This window comes from Parasteatoda tepidariorum, chromosome 3 (genome assembly GCF_043381705.1).
Source record: "Parasteatoda tepidariorum isolate YZ-2023 chromosome 3, CAS_Ptep_4.0, whole genome shotgun sequence".
NCBI classification, from domain to species: domain Eukaryota; kingdom Metazoa; phylum Arthropoda; class Arachnida; order Araneae; family Theridiidae; genus Parasteatoda; species Parasteatoda tepidariorum.
Genome location: NC_092206.1, coordinates 47,250,230 through 47,271,420, shown reverse-complemented (window position 1 = coordinate 47,271,420; position 21,191 = coordinate 47,250,230). Strand labels below are relative to the sequence as shown.

Genomic DNA, 21,191 nt, shown 5'->3' with positions numbered 1-21,191 from the left:
AAAGAAACTACTGCCATAAGAAATCAAGAGACTTATCTCCTCTGGAATAGACGTGACATCGAATTCAATAAAGTTTTACATCCTTTTGCTCTGCTTTTCGAATATACTACGACTACAAATCTACTTTGAAAGATGTGTTACGAAGAGGTGGTTTTGTTAAGGTTGTGCTCTAGCATTCTGCTTAAGGCTCTTTTCCAAACAATTCGATGGGGGTTTTCCTAATAATACTGAAATCAGAAAATTATGTGACTTAGTTTGGAAAAAAATAACTGGTGCAAAATTTCAGCTACTGATGAATTCTTTATATTTTTCGAAATACAAATTTTTTTAACGTATAGTATTACATTTAATATTTTACATTTAATATAAATTTATTAATATTTTACATTTGGGAATATTCTACTTTAATGAGTCCCAGTAACCAATCCTTTATTGTTTTTACTGCTCTTGAATATTGATAATTTTTAAGTTTGTTATTTATTGCTTTTAAAATATTTCAATCCGTATGCAATATTTTGAGAAATTGCACACTTATTTTTTTCTAAACATTTATGCATTAGGAGTGTATGTTTTAAATAATTTCATCGGAGCTTAATATCCGCTTAAAAATTTTTCACCTTTTGACTGACATCTCATTTTAAAAAAAATTCTGTAACATAAGCTAGTTTTCATTTGAGAAAAATAAATTATGTATTTTACATTTTAAAAAGATAGTTAATCCACAGCAATTTTATCTATTTGATTTGCTAAATTTTATGACATAGTACTAAAAATTAATAATATAATACGCAGTAAAAATATTATGCATACAATGCACAAAGGAAAGATAACACCCTACATAACTTTTGATCTAATGATCGGATTTTCTGTGGATTACTTACTGCACGGAGAAAAAATTCCGGTAAAATTACCATAATTTCATGGTCGTGACATTTCTGGAAATGAAAAGTTCATAATTTTTACCGTACTTTTATGGTTGTGACATTTATGTTGAAGAAGAGTTCATGATTCTGATAATAAAATCAAAATATTCTGTATTTAAAAAATTCATTTTATAATTTTTACCGTTTGTATAGTAACGATTTATTGGAAATTCTGGTTTTGAAGATTATAGTTCTTGTTACCATAAATTGAATAAAAATGCGAAACTTAAAAATAAATTTAACCAAGCAAATAGTTTTTGTGCCAGGACTATTATTATGATATAATTACAAAATTTAACCACATTTATTACTAATCAGTTTGGTAATAAAATCATACTTTATTGTTAGTTTTACAAACAGTCATTACCAATGTGCTTCGGTAAAAATTACCACGCTTTTTTATTGCCACATTAAGCCAGCATCACCATATTTTGGTAGCTTTAACCATACTTTTTCTTAGTGCATAATTCAGGCTTAATGCTATGCTAATTAATTAAAGTAAACAATATTTCGAGTAAGGAAGCATACTTTCTCTGAACTAACCGTACAATCTTTTTTTTTCTAAATTAACTGGATTGTTAACCCTCAAAATTTGAGAAGACTGCAACAGTCTAATAATTTTGAGACAGCAACAGTCTCGAAAATTAGGTCCCAATAGTTAAGGCAACGGAGTGAATGATTATTTGGTTCAATATTTTTCCAATTATAAGTGTGTTAGTTAATTATCAATAACTTGATGTGTTAACAAAAGGGGCCAGTAGTATTGAGAATTTTCTATTTCTTTTCCTTCTTTTTTTTTGTGGAGCACTATGTTATTTTTACATTATTTAATTACTGCTATTTCTTTTTATTAGCACTATTTTCTTGTTTTTCTAGTTCTATTAATATTTGTGATTATTTTTTAATGTATTTCTGTCATGTTTGGAAAGGTTACGAATGTTTTACAGTAATATAGATCAGTTTCAGCATAGAACATGGGGATTAAGCACTCCAGTGCTTGATAAATTGTTTGAATACAACGAATACAACTAAAGCATTTATTTATAAAAATAGTTAGATTATGAGTTACATTGACAAGAATAAGTAATACTTTTATAACTGCTGTATATCAATTTACGAAAAAAACGTTTTATTCAAAATAAATTAGAGAATATTGTGGGTAATGGCAATTACTTACACGTGTATAAGATTAAATTGCATTTTAAAAAATATATATTGTACTATTTTAAATTTTCAATCATTAATTTCGGATGCTGTTAAAATATATCATCTGAACTTATAATAAAGCAAACAATACCCTAGTACTTGCCTAAGATCTTGGGTAATTGTGTAAAATGAAAAAGTTATAAATTTTAAAGCTATTTATCATTAAAACCTGATAAACCTATATATTTACAAAAGTTTTTTCCTACCTGATTCTATTCAGTTTTTTCTTCAGCCATTCTGTAGAATTAAATGATTCTACAGAATTTCAGAGTTTAAGATTATGACATACAAGAAATAAATAGGAAAGTGATTTCAGTTAAAAATACTGATAGGTTTAGTTAGCCGGACTCAAGCGAAAAGTCGCATAAAAATGCAAACATCCACCAACTTTTTTTTATTCATATTTTTTTCCCTATTATTTTTTTATTTATTTTCAAAACTCTAAATAAAATAAACTTTTACAAAAATATTGAATAGAAAAAGATAAATATAGTTGAATTTCCTTGCTCTCGGCTAACCCAAAAGTACCCATTAATATCCAAAAGTACCCATAAATATTGACATCCTGAAACTATCCCATTTTTAAACACATTTATATGAATAGCATTCCTATAGCTTATTATTAGTTGTGTTTTTCATATTTATTTACTCTTTAATGATCAGATCTCCAACCCTTTCAGTCCATGGTCTCTAGTTTTAAAATTAATTATTTTTAACTTTATTTACAAACAAATATCACATGAGAGTAACTACATGTACGTGACAAACAGATAAATTTTTCATAATTTTGATAATTTAAGTGCATAAAACACTTTGCTGCAAAAATTTCAATCTTATTTTAACACTCCAGAGCAATATATCCGAATGACGGATAAACTAATACCATATTTTTGCAAATGTTATGCTTTTGTAAGCACATGGATAAGTCTCTCGGGGTGACATTTCGAAACTCTTATAAAATGAAGACATTTTATAGCTCTTTGAAACTATAATTCTGTTGACTACATAAATAAGTTAGGACCTCAGGAGCAATTTCGGAGGATAAGTCAACATCTCAAGAATGTTCATATTACTTTTTCTCATTTCATGTTTTACGAGGAAAATAAATTACGCATAATTTTATGTATTTTGTTGCTATCATTGAATTCCTCTGGGAAATCACTATTAAAAGACAAAAAAATTGAATACAAAAATAGCAATTCTTCTCAATTATTTGAAGATCAAATGTATACTAAAACGAAAATAAGATAATTTATTAATTTTTAAAAAAAGAGCATTTAATTTTTAATAAAATAATGAATGTGAATGCAATTTTCAAGAGAAAAATTTTAGATTTTTCATTGCCAGTAACTAGTGGGTGTTGTTAAGTATAGAGGGTTCAAAATTAAAATCAGCAAGCATTCTTTCTTTTCATCTCGGTTGTGAGCTTGATGGTATTTCTTTTTTTTACCAATCAATTAGAATTTTAATTAATGATTTATTATTTCGCATAAATTTAAAATATTTGAAGTATAGGGAAAAAATTTTTGCAGTTTATTTATAATTTTGAATAATAAAATCCAAAACTTGAACAAAGATGGTCGAATTTTATAACCGTCAAAGAACAGCCGACTCAATTTTGGGCTTAGGACTACCAATGTTCAACTCCGTAGCCTTGAAATTTTCAATCCAATCTGGAAGACAAAGGAACTCCTGGATCAAGTATTGAGGGGAAATTTGCCTTAGTGGAGGACTTTTTGTTGAAACTAATCAGCATTTGCGTTACACGGAGAGAAAAACCACTAGACCCACTCACGGTTAGCATGATGGCAAGGGGACTCTAACCCATGATCCGTCTGCCACTGACAATATATTACGTCAGCACTATGGTCAGTGCAAGTCAGGTGAGGAATTGGAATCGATGGGATTCGAACCCGTTTCACCGTATTGGAACCACCACGGCTCAAGATGGTCAAGAAAATATGTACTTTTAACTTTTAGTCCATCAAAGGTTATTAACCTTAGATGAACTCAATTTGATGGATTCAATTTGATGGATTTCGTTCAAATTGTGAATTATGTTATTTAAAATTGCATAGTTCAAAATCCAGTTAACACCTGTTTAATAAACAGTTAAAAATGCACGATTTAAAATTTCCACAACCCTTATTATATAAAATAATGAATAATTTATGAAGATTTATAATCATAATTATGCTTATTTACACAGCGATTGTCTAAGAAATGAGTGCATGATGCGTCATTATGTGAGCCTCTGCATAAATCTTAACTCCCCCTGAAGTAATGTGTAAGCCCTTTCCTTGGTGGTTAGCACTGCCTGCTACGAACCCGAAGGTTCTTGGTTTGAATCCTACCAGCGTCCAACAGACATCCACACACATTTCTCTCTACGCTCCCTTTTTGAGATTATAAAATTTTCTCAATATTGAGTATTTGTTGTTTCGATTTTGAGCATGTCACTACACTCCAATTTGAATATAATTCTTTAGGAGCTATTTTGACACATTTTTACTCAATTTTAAGAAATCATTTTGTACAGGATAGATACCTAATCCGTGAGTAACAACTGTTTAGGACTGTAGTTATATTGGTGCAATATATTGGCGAATAATATTATTACATGGAATAAAAATATGTACCTTAATTTCTAATATGTTCTTATTTATTGCCAAATACGTGTTAATAGAGCTTTTATAATGAAGGAACCATACAACTTTTTTGTACTACATGAAGTACATCATTATCTAAGAGTCTAAATTTACCAACACTTACAAAAACTTTCAAAACAAAAAATGAAGAAAAGTTAACATTTTGGTTAGTTTAAAATCACGTTAAATTTAAAATCAAATCTTTCTTCAAAAATTATATAATATATTTTCTTGTTAAATAAGAATAACACCAAATCAAATGAATAAATCTCTCCTGTCCAAAATTTATTCCGTTGAATCAATTATTTTCAGTTAAATCTTCTCACATTTTAAAGATTCTTTTCGTTCCACTTCAATTATCAAAGTCAACTTTTTAGAGACTAAAAAAGAATAGAAATACTACATTCTTTACTAACTTGAAATCCAAAAAAATTTAAAAGAGGCAAGTGGTATCACTTTCGATTTAGTCTGCGAAGCCAGTGCATTCATATTTGAACCTTGGTTATTCTAGATTTCTGGATTTTTCCTGGGAGACCATCTTAAGACCATTTTGGTATTTAATGAACTGTTCTTAAGCTAACACAAGCTAGCTTTTCGATTTAAAAAAAAGTGTCACACTGTTTAAGCACTGTTAACATCTCAAATGAATATCACGTTCGAACTCACCAACTGTTTAGGACGCTGAGAATAACACTGGTGCGATGATATTATTTTATGAAATAATATGAATCGTTACTTTTAATATCTTTTTATTTATTACCAAAATTTCTATGTTAACTTTTTATTGCAGGAATCGTAAAAAAACATTACCTAAATATCAAAATATAAGAAAGTAAATGTAAGGAAGTTAGCATTTTTTTAAAAAATTCAATAATATTCTCGAGGATTAAGGTGAAATGAAAAATTTCGTCAAAAGTTGCACAATAGATTTCCTTTCCTAAGTAAAAACTACGCAAAATCTAAGATAACAGATTTTACCTCATATGCTTTCTAATTGCATCATTTCACATTTTAAGTTTCTTTCCATCTCATTTAATTCATTGAAGTCATTTTTTTAAAGATTAAAAGGAATTATAAAAAGAATGCTTTCTTTATTAATTGGAATCCAAAAAAAAATGCAAAACAGACTAGTAACATCACTTTCAGCTCCGTTTGTGAAGTCAGTGCAAGTTAAAAAGCAATGCATTCATATCTGAAGCTCGGTTACTCTGTATTCTTTATTCCTGTTTTTTTCCGGGAAAACCATCTTACAATCACATTAGTATTGAAGGAACTGCTGGTAAGCTAACTCAAGCTAGCTTTTTGAAGAAGAAACTAGTGTATAGCACTGATTTAGCACAGTTAGCATTTTAAAAGAATACCAAATCGTCACGCACAAACTGTTAAGGAAGGTATAAGTAATAACGGTGCTGTATATTGGCATTAATATAATTTCATAGAATAAAAGTATAAATCCTTATTTCTAATGATCTCTCTTTTATTATCAAAGTTTGTGCTGTAGTTTTTCCAGTGAGGGAATCGTAAAAAATATTACCTAAAACTCAAAAACTATCCATTTACAAAAAATATAAAAATGAAATGAAATAGTTTATATAAAAAGAGTTAGAATTTGTTTTAAAAAAAAATCAAAAATATTCCCAAGGATTAAGTTAAAATAAAAAAAAAATCATTGAACATTTCACAATAGATTTCCCTGTTAAATAAAAATTACACCAAATCAGAGAAAACAAATTTCACCTCTCCAAAATTTATTCCTTTGAATCAAATATTTTCTAATTACATCGTCTCACATTTGAAGATTCTTTCCATCTCATTTAATTCATTCATTTCGTCTTTTTAGAGATTAAAAAAAAAAGACTACATTCTTTACTAAATTGAAATCCAAGAAAAATTTAAAAGAGAGTAGTGATATCACTTTCAGTTCAGTCTGCGAAGCTGGTGTAAATTGAAAAGCAATGCATTCATATTTGAAGCTTGGTTACTCAGGATTCTTTACTCCTGGATTTCTCCTAGAAGACCATCTTAAAGTCATTTTGGTATTGAATTAAATATTCGATAGCGGAATTCGATAAAGTGAAATACGGAAATTGGATTTTCTTGAATATAGTTTGGAAGTTTCCTCTCCAATGTACAGGATTAAGTGTCAACCCTAAACTCATTTGAAATCTTTCTACTAAAGATAGAGAAACGGAGGATATTTTTTTCTATCTCTTTGACTAAGCAAATTAAAGAAAAAAGTTTTTTGACTTGAATGGAAGAAGATCTTATTGTTTATCTCTAAGTGTTTCTTGTTTGACTGCGTAGCTTCTTCTTTCTTGTTGTATTTCAGTTTTGCTAAAGTGCTATTACAAGAGATATAAATATACTAAATCATTTTATTTCATCCCTTTCTTCACGTAAAACATAGCTTCAATATAATTTTTTTCTAAAATAACTTGCCATTAAAATACTTCATCATTTTAGATATCATTCAAGTTTACGACGTGGGCTTAGACAATAATTAATGGCATTTTGCAATTTGATATTTTTTCAATTAAGTGAATACTACAATTTAGAACCTAGAGATTGAGATTTCATTTATGGAAAGGTAATGTATAAGAAACATTTTACATAGATTCTTGCTAATACCAATTTTGTAAAACTACTTTTTTCAACAACTACTTTGAAAATATCTGTTAGAAAACTTTTATAAGTTAAACTATATTCAAAATAGTATGCATATTTTAATTATACTTGGCATGTTTATACGTGCATTTAGCAAATATAAATCATATATCTACCTACATTAAACGATCGTAAGTGACACCACTGTTATTTTTTTCGGTGTTCTAATTTACGTTTGTAAATTAGTATGGTGTGTAGAAAATTGATAGTTTGAGAATTGTTAACTGCTGCGTTTGGGATAAAAATAGTCTGTGGGTCACTCGTCAACTTGCAAGAATGCAATTAAAGAGTTGAAATTTAAGAGGGGGGGGGGTGAAAAGGCAATTTAAATTTCTGAACTTACGAAGAGTCTTTGTTTTTCTCAAAATTTCAATTCGTTCGAAAGTTATTGCAGTTTTAGGATATTTAATCCGGGAATTTTTGTACACTTTCTTTTTGTTTTAAATAATGGCTATCTATCTATTGTAGTGAAAAATATGCTCGAGCTTATGCTAATATTGGAAGTAACAACAAATAACGTAGCGAGTGGTTAGAGGCTGCCAGATAACAGATCTTAACATTTATAATGGAATTTTAAAAAAATATAGACTGGTGTACGTTAAATCTGTCGAGTCGCAAAAGTCCTCGATGTTCCCGTAACAAATCAATACCTCTGGGGGTACTGGATTGGAGATCGATCGTGTTCTGATTCAGGACAAAATTACGATCTGTGGATGAATGAATGGATGTATGAATGGGTCCGCCCTATAAACGGGTGCGACGTATGGTGTGGGAGAAGTCGAATTTTTAGCCATAGATGGCGCCACTGGAAAAAAAAGAACAATCGCACTCCCTCTGCCTAAACAGGCATACGTCAACAGCAACAACAACAAAAATATAAACTGAAAGATGAAGAGAAATAAAAACAATTTCTTCTATTTGAATTGATCCTAAATTTAAATATTTTCAAATATTATGCCCCTTGTTATTTTTTTTTAATCTAGGTAATCATTCATTTTGTTATTTCGTCTAGGTAATCATTCCTTTCGTAAGCACTTATTAGCAAAATGTGCTTTCAAGAAATTAGATAATTATATATTTTAAAAGCAAAATGATCTTTTATTGTTTGAAATGTATTAATTTTAGGGAATAAAAGAATGATTAAAAGTAATTACATACAGAAAATATTTTGGATCAAATTACAGTAAAAAGTGCCGGCAATCAAGTTGCTGGTACTTTTTACCGGAAAATTCATTTTTACGGAAAATGTTACGGAACAAAAAATCTAATATATCGTAATTTCTGTAGTAAAAATTATCGTAAAATCGGTGAATTATTCTATTTAAATAAATATCACTGTAAAAATCTATGATATAATCTTTAACGATATCAATGAATTTTAGGGATGATTACCCAAATTGCCGGTACTTTTTACTATAATATGGTCAGGAATTTTTTACAGTGCAGAGCCTAGTGAGCAGAACGAGCAGGGAATAAAGAATGAAATTTTTGATTTTAAATAGAGTTTAACCAAAAACATTTAAAAATTTGCTACTAAGACTTCTGTTATCCTAGAATTCATCTATAAGACAATTGAAATCATTTTGGTTTGAAATGGAATAATGAAACATTAATTTTTATTTTCAAAAATTGAGCCTCTTAGTAAATTTTAAATTCAGGATTTCAGCAAGTAAATGTGACAAAGTTAAATAAATTTCTATAACTTGCAAATGGATTTATGAATTTATGTAAATTTTTTTTTTTACGGAAGGTGATAAAGAGAAAATATCTCGTATATCTGCAAAGACTTTTCTTACAAAAATTGATAAAACTGGTCTTAAATTTATAACTTAGAAGAAACTGATTCAAAACAGTTTTTGATTTAAATTATTCTAAAAATATTCCACAAATTCTTCAAACATCTAATAATTTTAAAAATAGAAAAAATCTAGTTCCTAAATTATAATTTGTTAAACGAGATTTTAAATATTTATTCTCATCCAATTTTTAAACTCGTATTGTAATTGTTTCTAGACTTTTTAAAAAAGCTTAATTAGCATCATTTATAAAAGTATTTCACAAGCATTAAAAGAATAATATTTAATCTGCCTCGTTTTCTAATGAGTTTTCTAAATTTTAATAGCTAAAACCAATTTAGTTTCATTTTTCTAAATTGAAACACTTTATTTTTAAATATACGTTAATACGTTTTCTCGAATAAAAATAAGCATTTTTACATATTTTAAATATTTAGTAGATTTTGCATTATAACTACTATTTTAAACTTTTAACATTCCTTTCCACAGAAACTCATTTCCAAGCTTTTAAACGTGTTCTAGAAAGCAATATTATCACAAGCTATAAATTTTATTGTACTATTTTAGTTTGCTTGTGCAGGAATATATTATCTCACTGAATCATCTTCTGTCTAATTAATGTCGTGCGTAGCAAACTATTTGAATTAATATGCGCCAAAAGAATATTTATTTTATTTTAATAAACAACTATAAATTGTTTTATTAACATAAATTGAAAACATTTAAAAGTATATTATATTTTTATTACCTTAAAAAGAGCAGCATTGGAAATAAATATTTTGCTAATGCCAGTAAAAAATAACTATAGGTAAATAACTTCTGATAAAATAAGTACGCTTTACTTTATTTTACTTATTTATTCATTTTGAATTTTTTTCTTTCTAGCGTGGACGTCCATGTTAAGACTATACTACGTCATTAAAACCTTTATAAATCTTTGTTTTTAGTTTTGTTAAGTACATTTTTATTATTAAGATCGGCAATTACGATTAGCTATTCTAGGACAGTATTAAAAAAATTAGACAGGGCTGAACCATAATTTAGTCCAAATGCACAGCATGCTAATAGAGTAAAATGTTTTAGTTCCTCCATAATTTTCCAGGTACTAATTATTCATTCTTAAACGTGAATTCACTTTACTACAGTTCAACTTCATCAGTCATATGGTGTAATTCAACACTTAATTAAGATTGTTAATTAATGTTAAGAATTAACATTAATTAACAATCAATATTAATTAAGATTGTTTCATGATTGCATGGCACAGAGAAAGTTTAAGTAAAGAAGGGTAAACTAACCAGTGAAGGAACGCTTAAGCTTAGCTTGCCTTTAAAAAAATCATAAAAATTTCAAAATTTGTAATTTTAGCTAAATGACAGTGCCAACATATTTTTTATTAAATGCAAATTGTGTAAAAAAAATTAAAGAACTTACATGATATCGTTTTACGCTTTTAGTGGTTCAAATTATAAGTAGTAAGATAACCAAGTTTAGGAACAATTCTTACCAGTGAATGAACACTAAATTTTCCAGTGAATGAACAGTTAATTTTGAGAATTTTTATGCTCTTTAGTAATTCTTAAGCCATACAAATGCCTAAAAACAAGGATTTTTTCTTGGAATTATAGCATCTAACCACAGTGAAAGTGGAAAATTTTACTTTCTATTCAGTCAGGAAATGGAAATTAAAACGGGGTTGAATGCAGAATTAAAAAAAAAATGTCTTTAATTTTCTTTCTCACAGTTTAATAGTCGAATCTAAATCATGAATGTTTATCATTGTGTAATCTGATGATGTTTTATTACTATTATTTTATCGCGTTTTCGTTTAATCTTTTTCCCCTTGTTCTTTAAGCTTCTTTTTATCTTTTTAAATATTTTTTTCTCTTCATCATAATTTCTTGCTTTAACACTTTTTTCAGCTCTTTCAGTCTTTTAAAATTTTCGTTCCTTTTCTGAAGTTAATACAAAAGGTGATTGATTTCTTTTTATTTTGATTTGATCTCCCTCCTTTTTCCCAATATTTGGCCAATTTATTGTATTTTCGAAATTTCTTCTGATTTTTCAATACTATTTCTAGAATTTTTCACTAGATAATTGATGGGAAAAGGGTGTTTCGATGTTGTTGTTAATTTACGTCGCACTNGAGTTATTCCGCCTCTTCCTGAAATGCCTCAAAACAAACGATAAAGGACCCTATTGTACTTGCCTTTTGCCGTTATCCTACCTAGAATGCCAGCTTACGGCCTTACGTTTGCCGTGAGGTGTGTGCTTACTGGGTAGTGGGTCTTCAGCAGTACTTACCATTTTCTGACTTTGATTACTAATGGAACGAATTGTTTTTGCAACTGACAATGCCACAAGAGGACTTATCTCAAAATCAGTTTTCAAGATATCATTATCATTAATTATCAATGTTAGTTGTTTCAGCTTCAGTGCCAAAGTATGAATTAATCAAATTTTCTTTTTGTAATAAACTCTTCCATTTTTGGAAAAGCACTGGCTATTGGATATTTGGGATATTAGACTCTTCTGTCAATGTTCCTTTAAAAATATGCAACATATCTTGTGAGATTTCATTCTCAAGCTTCGGAAGAAATAGTGCATCGTTACTCGAAGTTCTCGTTCATCGAAATATGTGTTTTGCTGATAATCTTTCTTGCTCATTAGCTCTTTGTGTCTGTCTTGCATGCATTTGTTAAAGTCAACGTTTTCAACATCAAATGGAAAAATACCACATTTTATAAAAGCATTTTAACTTCATCAGTTGATGTTTCAAAAGCCTATTAAAAATGGGTGTAAAATTACCTCTACATATTGTTTTACGACTCTACGGATCTAACGGAAGTTTCATTCAAGTTTTCAAGGATCAAAATAAGCCTACATCACAAGGTTGGAATACACTAGTAGAATTAGGTAGGAAGCTGAACCAGAGAATTTGTTTTGATAAACAAAACTTGCTCAATTTCAAAGTGACATGAGATTTATGCCCATCCAGAAGAAGCAAAATAAGGAATTTGATAGAATTTTCGCCTATGGGAACATGGAGAAGACATGGAGAACATGCTTAAGAGTTTAATCTTGCAATATAATCGTAAGCCATGGGTAGGAAGAAGCATTTGCAATATAATCGTAAAGTGTTGCTGTGGTCATCGATTTACTTCATGAATCACTTTTTCCAATGAAATATATAGCAGGAACTGATTCTGTAATACCTCGATGGACTCTTCAGTAAGGAAAAACTACCAATGGATGTACTTTTTTTCCACTAGCTGAAATGTTGCCCAAAACTGTTGATATTTCTTTTTCATTCCTAGGAACTATAGAATATATATCCTTATAATTTTTAGGGGCAAATATTTTTCCCGTTTAAGGCCAGTATTCAACTCCTGTTTCGTTCGCATTGTAGATGCGATCACATTTTAAAAGAATGCGATGGCTACCTCCCTCCTTCTACTCCCCTCCTTAAGATTCCTCCAAAGTTCTTTAGACCACTCTCGAATATTATTTTCAGTTTAAGAAAGGGAAGTTTCACCTTTTGAAATTATTTTGGAATTGCACTGAGTTATCAGTGGATGTCGACTTAAAAAAAGCTTCACCCATTTTTCTCCTGGATGGCTGTGTTTAAATGGATGTTTCCGACCAGCTTCCGTCATGACGTTAAAGACTGCATTAGGATAAAAATTTAGTTATTATTTTCACAAAACCCGGCAAAGAAATGTTCTTTTCAAGTTTTTATAATTATATTTATTTAGTTTTCGATGAGTAAACATAATTTATTAAGCTGTTTAACGCATGATGGAACTAACCACTACATTTATAAAGATATATTATAAATAAATTATGATTATAATTATTTTCATAAATTTAGCAATTAAATTAGCATTTTGAAATTAAATTATTTTAGGAATTATTCATACAGCATTTAGCAGAATTTTAGGTGCCCTCTATATCGCAGGACTGCTAATTATCTTAGAGCCATGTAAAATAATATTTCACACCTACTGTTCATTCACTGGGAAATCTATTCCCAGTGAAGGAACATGCCTGTTCCTTCACTGCTTAGAAGTTGTTTTTTGTATTTTTAACATAATTTTGATGCATAATATGACTAAAGGCACAAAAAAATTAAAAATTTTCTTTTATTTTCATTAACTTGAAAAAATCCCAGTAAAGGAGCATTTGTTCTCTCATTGGTTTTTCATCGTTTGATAATCCAGTTAATAAACATCCCCTAATCACTGTATTTACTTATGCTATGATGCTTAAAATAAATAAGACGTAACTTTCATAACCATATTTTGAATTCTTTTTTTCACAGTTAGAAAAATCAAATTATTATATGCAATTAATTGCACTTTAAACGGATTAATACAAACACTGACCTTATAATTTCGTCATGGAAACAAGGTGTTTAACAGATACTAACAAATTCAATAAAATTTCCAGAGAAAACTATATGTACCAGCCAACTCAATGCGTTGTTGGATGACTTCCTATCGTAAATTACTGTTACCAATCAATCTAAGTAAAAACGTTTGAAATCTAAATTTTAAAAAATATTTATCAAATGTTCATTGACTGGTTGGTTTACCTTATTGATCTAATTTTCAATGTCTAAGAAAATTTTCTGGGGAGTGTAGTTTCAACATAAAAACACCCACTCCGGAGGCTCCATTTTTTTTTTTTTGAAAAATATTTGTACTTTTGTGAAGATTTACCTTGTTTTCCGATTATTTTTTCTTGTTATTAAAATGAGTTTTTACGTCAAAACTTTATTTTTATGGTGTGAAACCTTGCATATAACAAAATTCCCTTTCCTGCATTTCATACAGATGCATATATATAATGCTTCAATTAATCTCTAATTACAATAAGAGTTAAGTGCATGTGCAATATGGAAGGGAATTTATACTATTATGCACGGGTACAACCTAATTAAAGGAGTAATACTTATTTTAAGCTGATACTTTGTTTATGGGAAATTTATTAAATTAAAATAGTAAGAAAATGAATGTAATATAATAGTAAAAAGAAATAAAGAAAGAAGAAAATACATTTTAATTTAATTTATAGGTAGAAAATCTTGCATCGCAAAATGAAGAGTATGGCATAAATATATCGCAAACAATATAACACTGAGTAACAACATATTGTGAAGGAGTATAATAATGGAGTAGTAACACACTATGAAGAGTATAACATTCATCATCATCATCATAGTTGGCCAGACAGCCCAATGTGAGCCAATGCCTTCCTCTGAAGATTTCTCTATGACGACTTCCGATTTACCTTTGATCTCCCATTCTTTTCATTAATTACGAGAAAATCAGACTCCACTAAGTCAGCCCATCTCAACCGTGGCCTTCCCCGCTTTTTTGTTCCAGTGGATCTAAAGAGCAGTATCTATTTTATTGTATTGTCATCACTCATTCGAATCAAGTGTACCATACAATTCATTCTATTTATTTTTATGCATTTAATAATATCAGGTTGTTCATAAATCTTGTACAGTTCAAAGCAAAATCTCCTTCTCCAGTTATTGTTTTCATTTACACCACCAAGTATACTCCGCAAAATCTTTCTCTCAAATGTTTCGATACAATTTTCCTCCTGTTTTGTCACTGTCCAAGCTTCAGAAGCGGCGTATGTCAAGACTGGCTGGACAAGAGTTTTGTGGATTAAGAACTTTGTTTTTCTAGAAAGAAACCTAGATTTAAAAATTTCCTCAGCCCATAGACATCCCTATTTTCCAGATAGAGTCGGGGTTTTTTTCAGAAATAATTCTGTTATCAATGGTGATAATTGATCCTAAATAAGTAAAACTCCTTACTGTTTCAAATCTATAAGAATTTATTTCAAGATAGGGTCAAGATAGGGGATATAGCATATATAACATTGTACATAGTTTTAAATGTTATAATGGGGTTTTTTCAATTAATTTATCCACATAACGTGAGAAAAAAATATAAAAAAATTGTATGATTCTGATTTATCTGAAGAACATTTTCCATCATCTGCTTTAGATTATACATTTGAGTTATTCTGAGCAGTATGCTATAAATATATTTTAAAGACTGTAACATGGAGTGGCAATATATTGCGAAGAGTATAACATGAAAAAGTGATACGTTATGAAGAGAATAATATTATCTATGTTTTTAAATATTAAAACGGGTGAATTTCAATTTATTTATGCCCACAATTGATTATAAAAATATTATTTAACTTTGCTCTAACTCTAAAACATCTTGCATCGTCTGTTTGAAATTATTTATTTGAATTATTTTATTGAGTATCAGGAAAAAATATTGTGAAGAGTATAGGAGATGCAACTTATTGCAAAGAGTACATGAAGAAGCATTATATTGTGAAAGATATAACATGGAGATACAGCATATTGTGAAGAATTTAACATCGAATATCAACATATTGTGAAGAGTATAACATGGTATACATCCCTAAATGTTAAAAATGAGAGAATCTCAGTAAATTACTCCAAATAATTTAGGAAAATGGCTCATAAATATGTAATCCTGCACACTTAATACATAATTGCTAACATGCAATAGATGCCAATAATTGCCATACGTAATAGATGCCATGCAATACAACTTGCATAAAGAAAGGTTTATCCTATTAGAGTGTTCCTATTAGATTACGAAACCCCTTTTATAAACAGCGTTGTAAATTATGTAAATAATACATCAGATTTCCAGATCTCCATTAAGTATAATCCGTTTTAGTTGAATAGTTAAATTTTTCACATTATTATTATAGTTTATTTATCTTTAAGCAACAGAAAATATAAGAAAAAAATAAGCATACATAGAAAATGCTATTGCAGAGCTTTCTAATGTTAAAAGTTCATTAAATCTACTGATTTCATCTTTTCAAGTACAGATATTTGGTTACTATTATCTCATTGTTACTCTTTAGACTAAGTTATAATTAAAATATAAAACATTTTTAAAATAATATCAAACATTTCTGAAACATATTATAAAACATTTATTGAAATACAGGAGGCATTTAGCATTGTTACTTTAAGTTGAATTAAATATTTAATAGATTCATAAAGCTTCCAAAAAGTCATAATATCGTTTCTGAAACTCGGCTTTTAAATTTAGAATAAATATTTGAGAGATTTGGAAAACGATTTGAACAAAAAGCACGGCTTCGAATATTTTTGACTTCAATTATTCAAATTTTTAAAGTCAAATTCTAATTTGATAGTTAAAAAATCTTAATTAGTCAAAATCCTGAAAAACACTTTAAAAAATAATTCAGCTAAATGCGTAAAAAAGTCATTTAGAAATATTGCTTTAAATGCATTTCCCCTTGAGAAATATGAAACAGAGAGCAAAATACAAAAACATCTTAACACTAAACTCAAGTTTCTGAAAATAATTATTCTAGACAGAGAATTCCTTAATAATTTTACCTATCTCCTAATTTAATTAGGAGGAATTTTCTCTCAGCATAATTTACCGAAAGTATGTGCACTTAGTTAAAGTAATCTAGCGAGCATTCTTGTCCAAAATGGTAGAAAATTGTTCTAGAGAAACTCTCAACACTCTACTCTTTCTAATTAAAGCTATCTGTCATGATTCAGAATGTTTCATTTTATGTCGCAAATTTGGAGGAAAAAATGAACAAACGATAATTTGATGAATTATTTCTTGAAGGTAAACTGTGACAAGGGAGTTTAGTTACACACCTGGGAATATGAGAGTTTTGAAATTGAAACTTGTTTGCCAAATAGATGTTGAATTTGAGTTGCTGAAAGTTGTATTTTTCGAAATAAATTGCATGGAAGAGAAAATGCGTAGGATAACATTTTTTTTGAGTAATTAATATTCAGAAGGGTAAATATTATTTAAAGTGCGCAATGCAGAAAAAACTCTTTCAAAACATTTTTTTTTAATTTGCACAAAAAAAAAATCGCTTTCACTCTATTTATGTTTCATTCTTGCTAATTCAAATTTCTATGTATATGCATGCAATGAAATTAAGAGTGTGCATATCTGATAAAAAAAATTTTGAAACAATACAAAGTATCGAAAATTTTGCATTTCTGGATAGTCAATGTCCATAAAAAAAATAAGTTCTTATTTATAACCATGGATGGCAGCGGAAAATACTTTTAAATATTAAAAAAAATATTTTTCTAAAAAACTATTGTTTTTGCTCTGCATTTTTTTTCTTTTTAACTTTACAATAAATTCCAATTTTAAGACATACGCAATAGCACGTATGATGTTTAAAGTGTCTGAAAAATATACATCAATCAATAATCTAAAAATGCCTTCGTAATTAAATTATGATTATATTATATTTCAATAAATAATTAATTAAGTCGAACTAATGTAGTTATAAATGAACAATTAGTATTCTACTGTAGAATTAATCCCTAATAAAATTATATTCTAATACTCAAAGTTACAAACGACGTAAATTCTAATATTATAATTTAAACCCCATAATTAACATTCATTATAGATTTAAAATATGCATATTCGAAATTTAAAAATTAAAAATAATATAAAATATTTGTGTTATTAACTGCAATATGGAATTACTTAATTCTAATAATCTGCTTTCATGATTATCATTAACAGAGTTTTATGCACAAATATTTTTTTCCTGTTTAAAACATAATTAAATACAGATGAAATTTATCCAAATAAATTCCTTCCGCAAAAATATAATCACTATAGGAATAACATGACAGTGATGATAGAAGATCGATATTTATTTTACATAAAACTCGTGAACGGGTGCTAAGCGTAAATTCGAGTGCACAAGTAAGTGAAATGACGCCAGCTAGACGCCAGCATGATTAGGAGATGAAGATAGAAAATTTAAAAATATTTTCAAAGTTGTATTCACAAATATTTTCATTTATATTTAAATTGCTCATCTTACATAGCATTTTAATAGCAGTCTTTATTATTTATAACAGAATAAAAAATTTTTTTATTGATATATCAAATTAGTTAGATTTTTTTCAATTTTTATGTGAGGCGCAGTATGTTATAAAACGATTACATTAAAGATAACACAGTCATTAACTATTGCACAGCAAATAATGTTTTCTTTGATATTTTTTACAGTTGTGCATCAGCCCTATGCTGTAGATGTCTATGATGAATTTGTGATTCTTGGAAATACTGCTGTGTTAAAGTGTCACTTACCTGGCCTCGTACAAGACTATGTGACCGTTACCTCGTGGATCCGTGATGAATCATTTGTAATAAGACCAACAGCCTTAGCAGGTAGGTAAAACTACAGTTCTGTTATATACTGTTTTTTTTTTCAAATTATCTATAAGGTACAAAATTTTGCTTTTATGATTCACAAATATTTTTATTCTCCTAATAGCCTAAAAGTTAACTGCGTTTTGAAATATTTTTATAGCGTTAACTTTAAGGAGGAGTAGAGATCAAAAGTTTAAAGCTAATGGAGGACAAAATTAGTGTATTGAGTATGATAATTAAATTCAGTAAACTAATTTCAGAAGACAATGGCATTAGAAATGAAAGGGTGAATATGTGGTGTTTAGATTTTCAATTATTCAATTATCAAAACTTTACAATTATTGACGTAACACAAAAATGCCGCGATTTACCCGATGTCTAAGAAATTCATGATTGTTTACTCCCGAGCAAAAAAAAGTATTTCTGAAGGAAATATTTTTTTTAAAATTAAATACTTGTGACCATATTCCGCGTATACTGTGCATGGCAAAATGGTATTATGGCATGTGGTAAATGCAGTGCATCAAGGGTCATAGAGAACAATAGTGAGCCAGGGTAGCAGGGGAATGGGCTACCGGTCACCAACTGGTCGCCGAAATGAACTAATGGGCTTCCAACTATTTCCTAAACAATTGTCAAGCGAAACAAATTTGCATAGGTCTCCACCGCAGATGTCTGTTAAATCAAGTACCCTAACTGCTGTTTGCAGTGTATTAAAGCTGGTTTTAAGCCTCAGTACCACAATTGGGTGCAAAATTAAATAGATTTTTTGATGTTCTTTAGCCTTTTTTGACAGGTGACGAAGATATATAATGTGAAATATCAGAAAAATACAATCTTCAACAATTCCCGGAAAAAATAAAACTATAAAAAGAAACATTATGGTTTGAGAAAAGTATCCATAGTATTCTCTAAAAGCAGTCAACATTGTGTAAGATATAGTGAATTAACACAACGGCATGTGTCCTTGCAGACCACGTAAGCAACTATGCGGATATTGTTTTTATTTAGTATGATAGTGTCTACCAACAGGACAATGGCGACGTGTCTAGCAGGGCCTGGTGTGTTTTTGAGTTTCAAAGAGTGCCAGCATAATTATGCCACATTCTCCTACCTCGAATTTAAACTAAATTAAGAATCCTTAGGAACATCGTTATCGAGTCATGAATTTTCAGCCGCACATTTGGCCATATTAAGATGTGGTTTCCATTAAATATTGGTATTTCACACCCTTGTAAGTACTTTACTTACATAACTTCAGTTACATTATCATTCTCAAAATTGTCTGCGCAACAATGTTAGTGTATCATAACATCAAAAAAGATACTCCTTTACGTCAAACTACTCTAAACCAAATTGGTGTAGTGCCACAAGGACAAATACAGGTATACTTAAAAAAACAATGTTCTTTACACTACTCGATGTAAATTAACTGCCACCATTATTGGTATCCAGTAATGCACATTCTATAATTGCAGTTTGATAAAATACTCATAGGAGTCAGTTATTTTCACGCGACAATATAGAGAAAGAAACATTAATTTGTCGCTCTTCATTATAATCATTATATCTCTCTATAATTATCACTCTCACAATGGTCTGCGCTACACTGCAAAAATATTTGCGTATCATTTTTTCAGTGTTCATTATCACACATTCTATGACTACAGTTTGATAAAATACTCATAGAAGTCAGTTATTTTCACGCGACAATATAGAGTAAGAAACATTAATTTGTCGCTCTTAATTATAATCGAAATCTCTCTCTTTAATTATCACTCTCATAATGGTCTGGGCTACACTGTAAAAATGTTTGTGTATCATTTTTTCAGTATTCAGTATCACACATTCTATTACTACAGTTTGATAAAGTATTCATAGGAGTCTGTTATTTTCACAAAACAATATGAAGAAAGAATCATTAATTTCAGTTGTATATATACACTAAATCTAGAAATAAAATAGTTTAGTATGTGGAACATTCACGTAGTGCAGAAAGATTATAAGACGAATTCAATGTAAGTTTAACAGAATCGAAGAGGATAGTTTCGTTTAGAATTTAAGCAAATTTACACGTAAAAAGGGTGTCAGTCTTCATGTGTCAATTGCTCAAAATTAATTCATCTGTAAAAAAAGTCTGCAAATAGTATTTTAGACTCCTTTTGGAAATCATGATCCGTATAAACCATTTTTTAATAGAATACAAAAATGGTGCAGTGTAAATAGAATGCTAGTCATTTTTTTCTGAAAACTCCGCCATTTTAAGATTTAAAAATAATTGTGATTCATAATAACGACATTAAAATAAATATTTTCAACAGTTTAACGCTGCTACAACGAAAAAGGATATTTTATAGACCAGTTTATCTAATATAGCAGAATAATTTTTTGCATTACAATCAGTAAAAATTTAATATTGATCAATATTTTTAAATTAGAGAACATAGTATTACTTGATTAAAAAGCTTGATTCGCTACAAAAATATAAAAATCAGCATGTTTCGAGCACTTAAAAAATTGGCACCCATTTTCAAGTTTTTCCCGACATTTCAACAAACTAATTACAACTAAATTTATTCAAAATAAAATATTATACGTTCAAAGTTACAAAATCTTTTATTTAAATTAAATAGTTTGAGATTTATCTATAGATTATCTTGAGATTTTCTTGGGATTTATCTATATTTAAATAAT

The 21,191-nt window shown here is 28.8% G+C and overlaps 1 protein-coding gene across 1 annotated transcript in view; it reads left to right on the top strand.

The window, feature by feature from the left end:
* Window positions 1-21,191, top strand: part of LOC107457170 (cell adhesion molecule Dscam1-like) — a 260,596-nt gene that overhangs the window by 108,693 nt on the left and 130,712 nt on the right. The window contains exon 3 of the mRNA XM_071179192.1: window positions 18,354-18,515. Coding sequence (XP_071035293.1) covers window positions 18,354-18,515 — 162 coding nt within the window. The remainder of the gene's footprint in view (window positions 1-18,353; window positions 18,516-21,191) is intronic.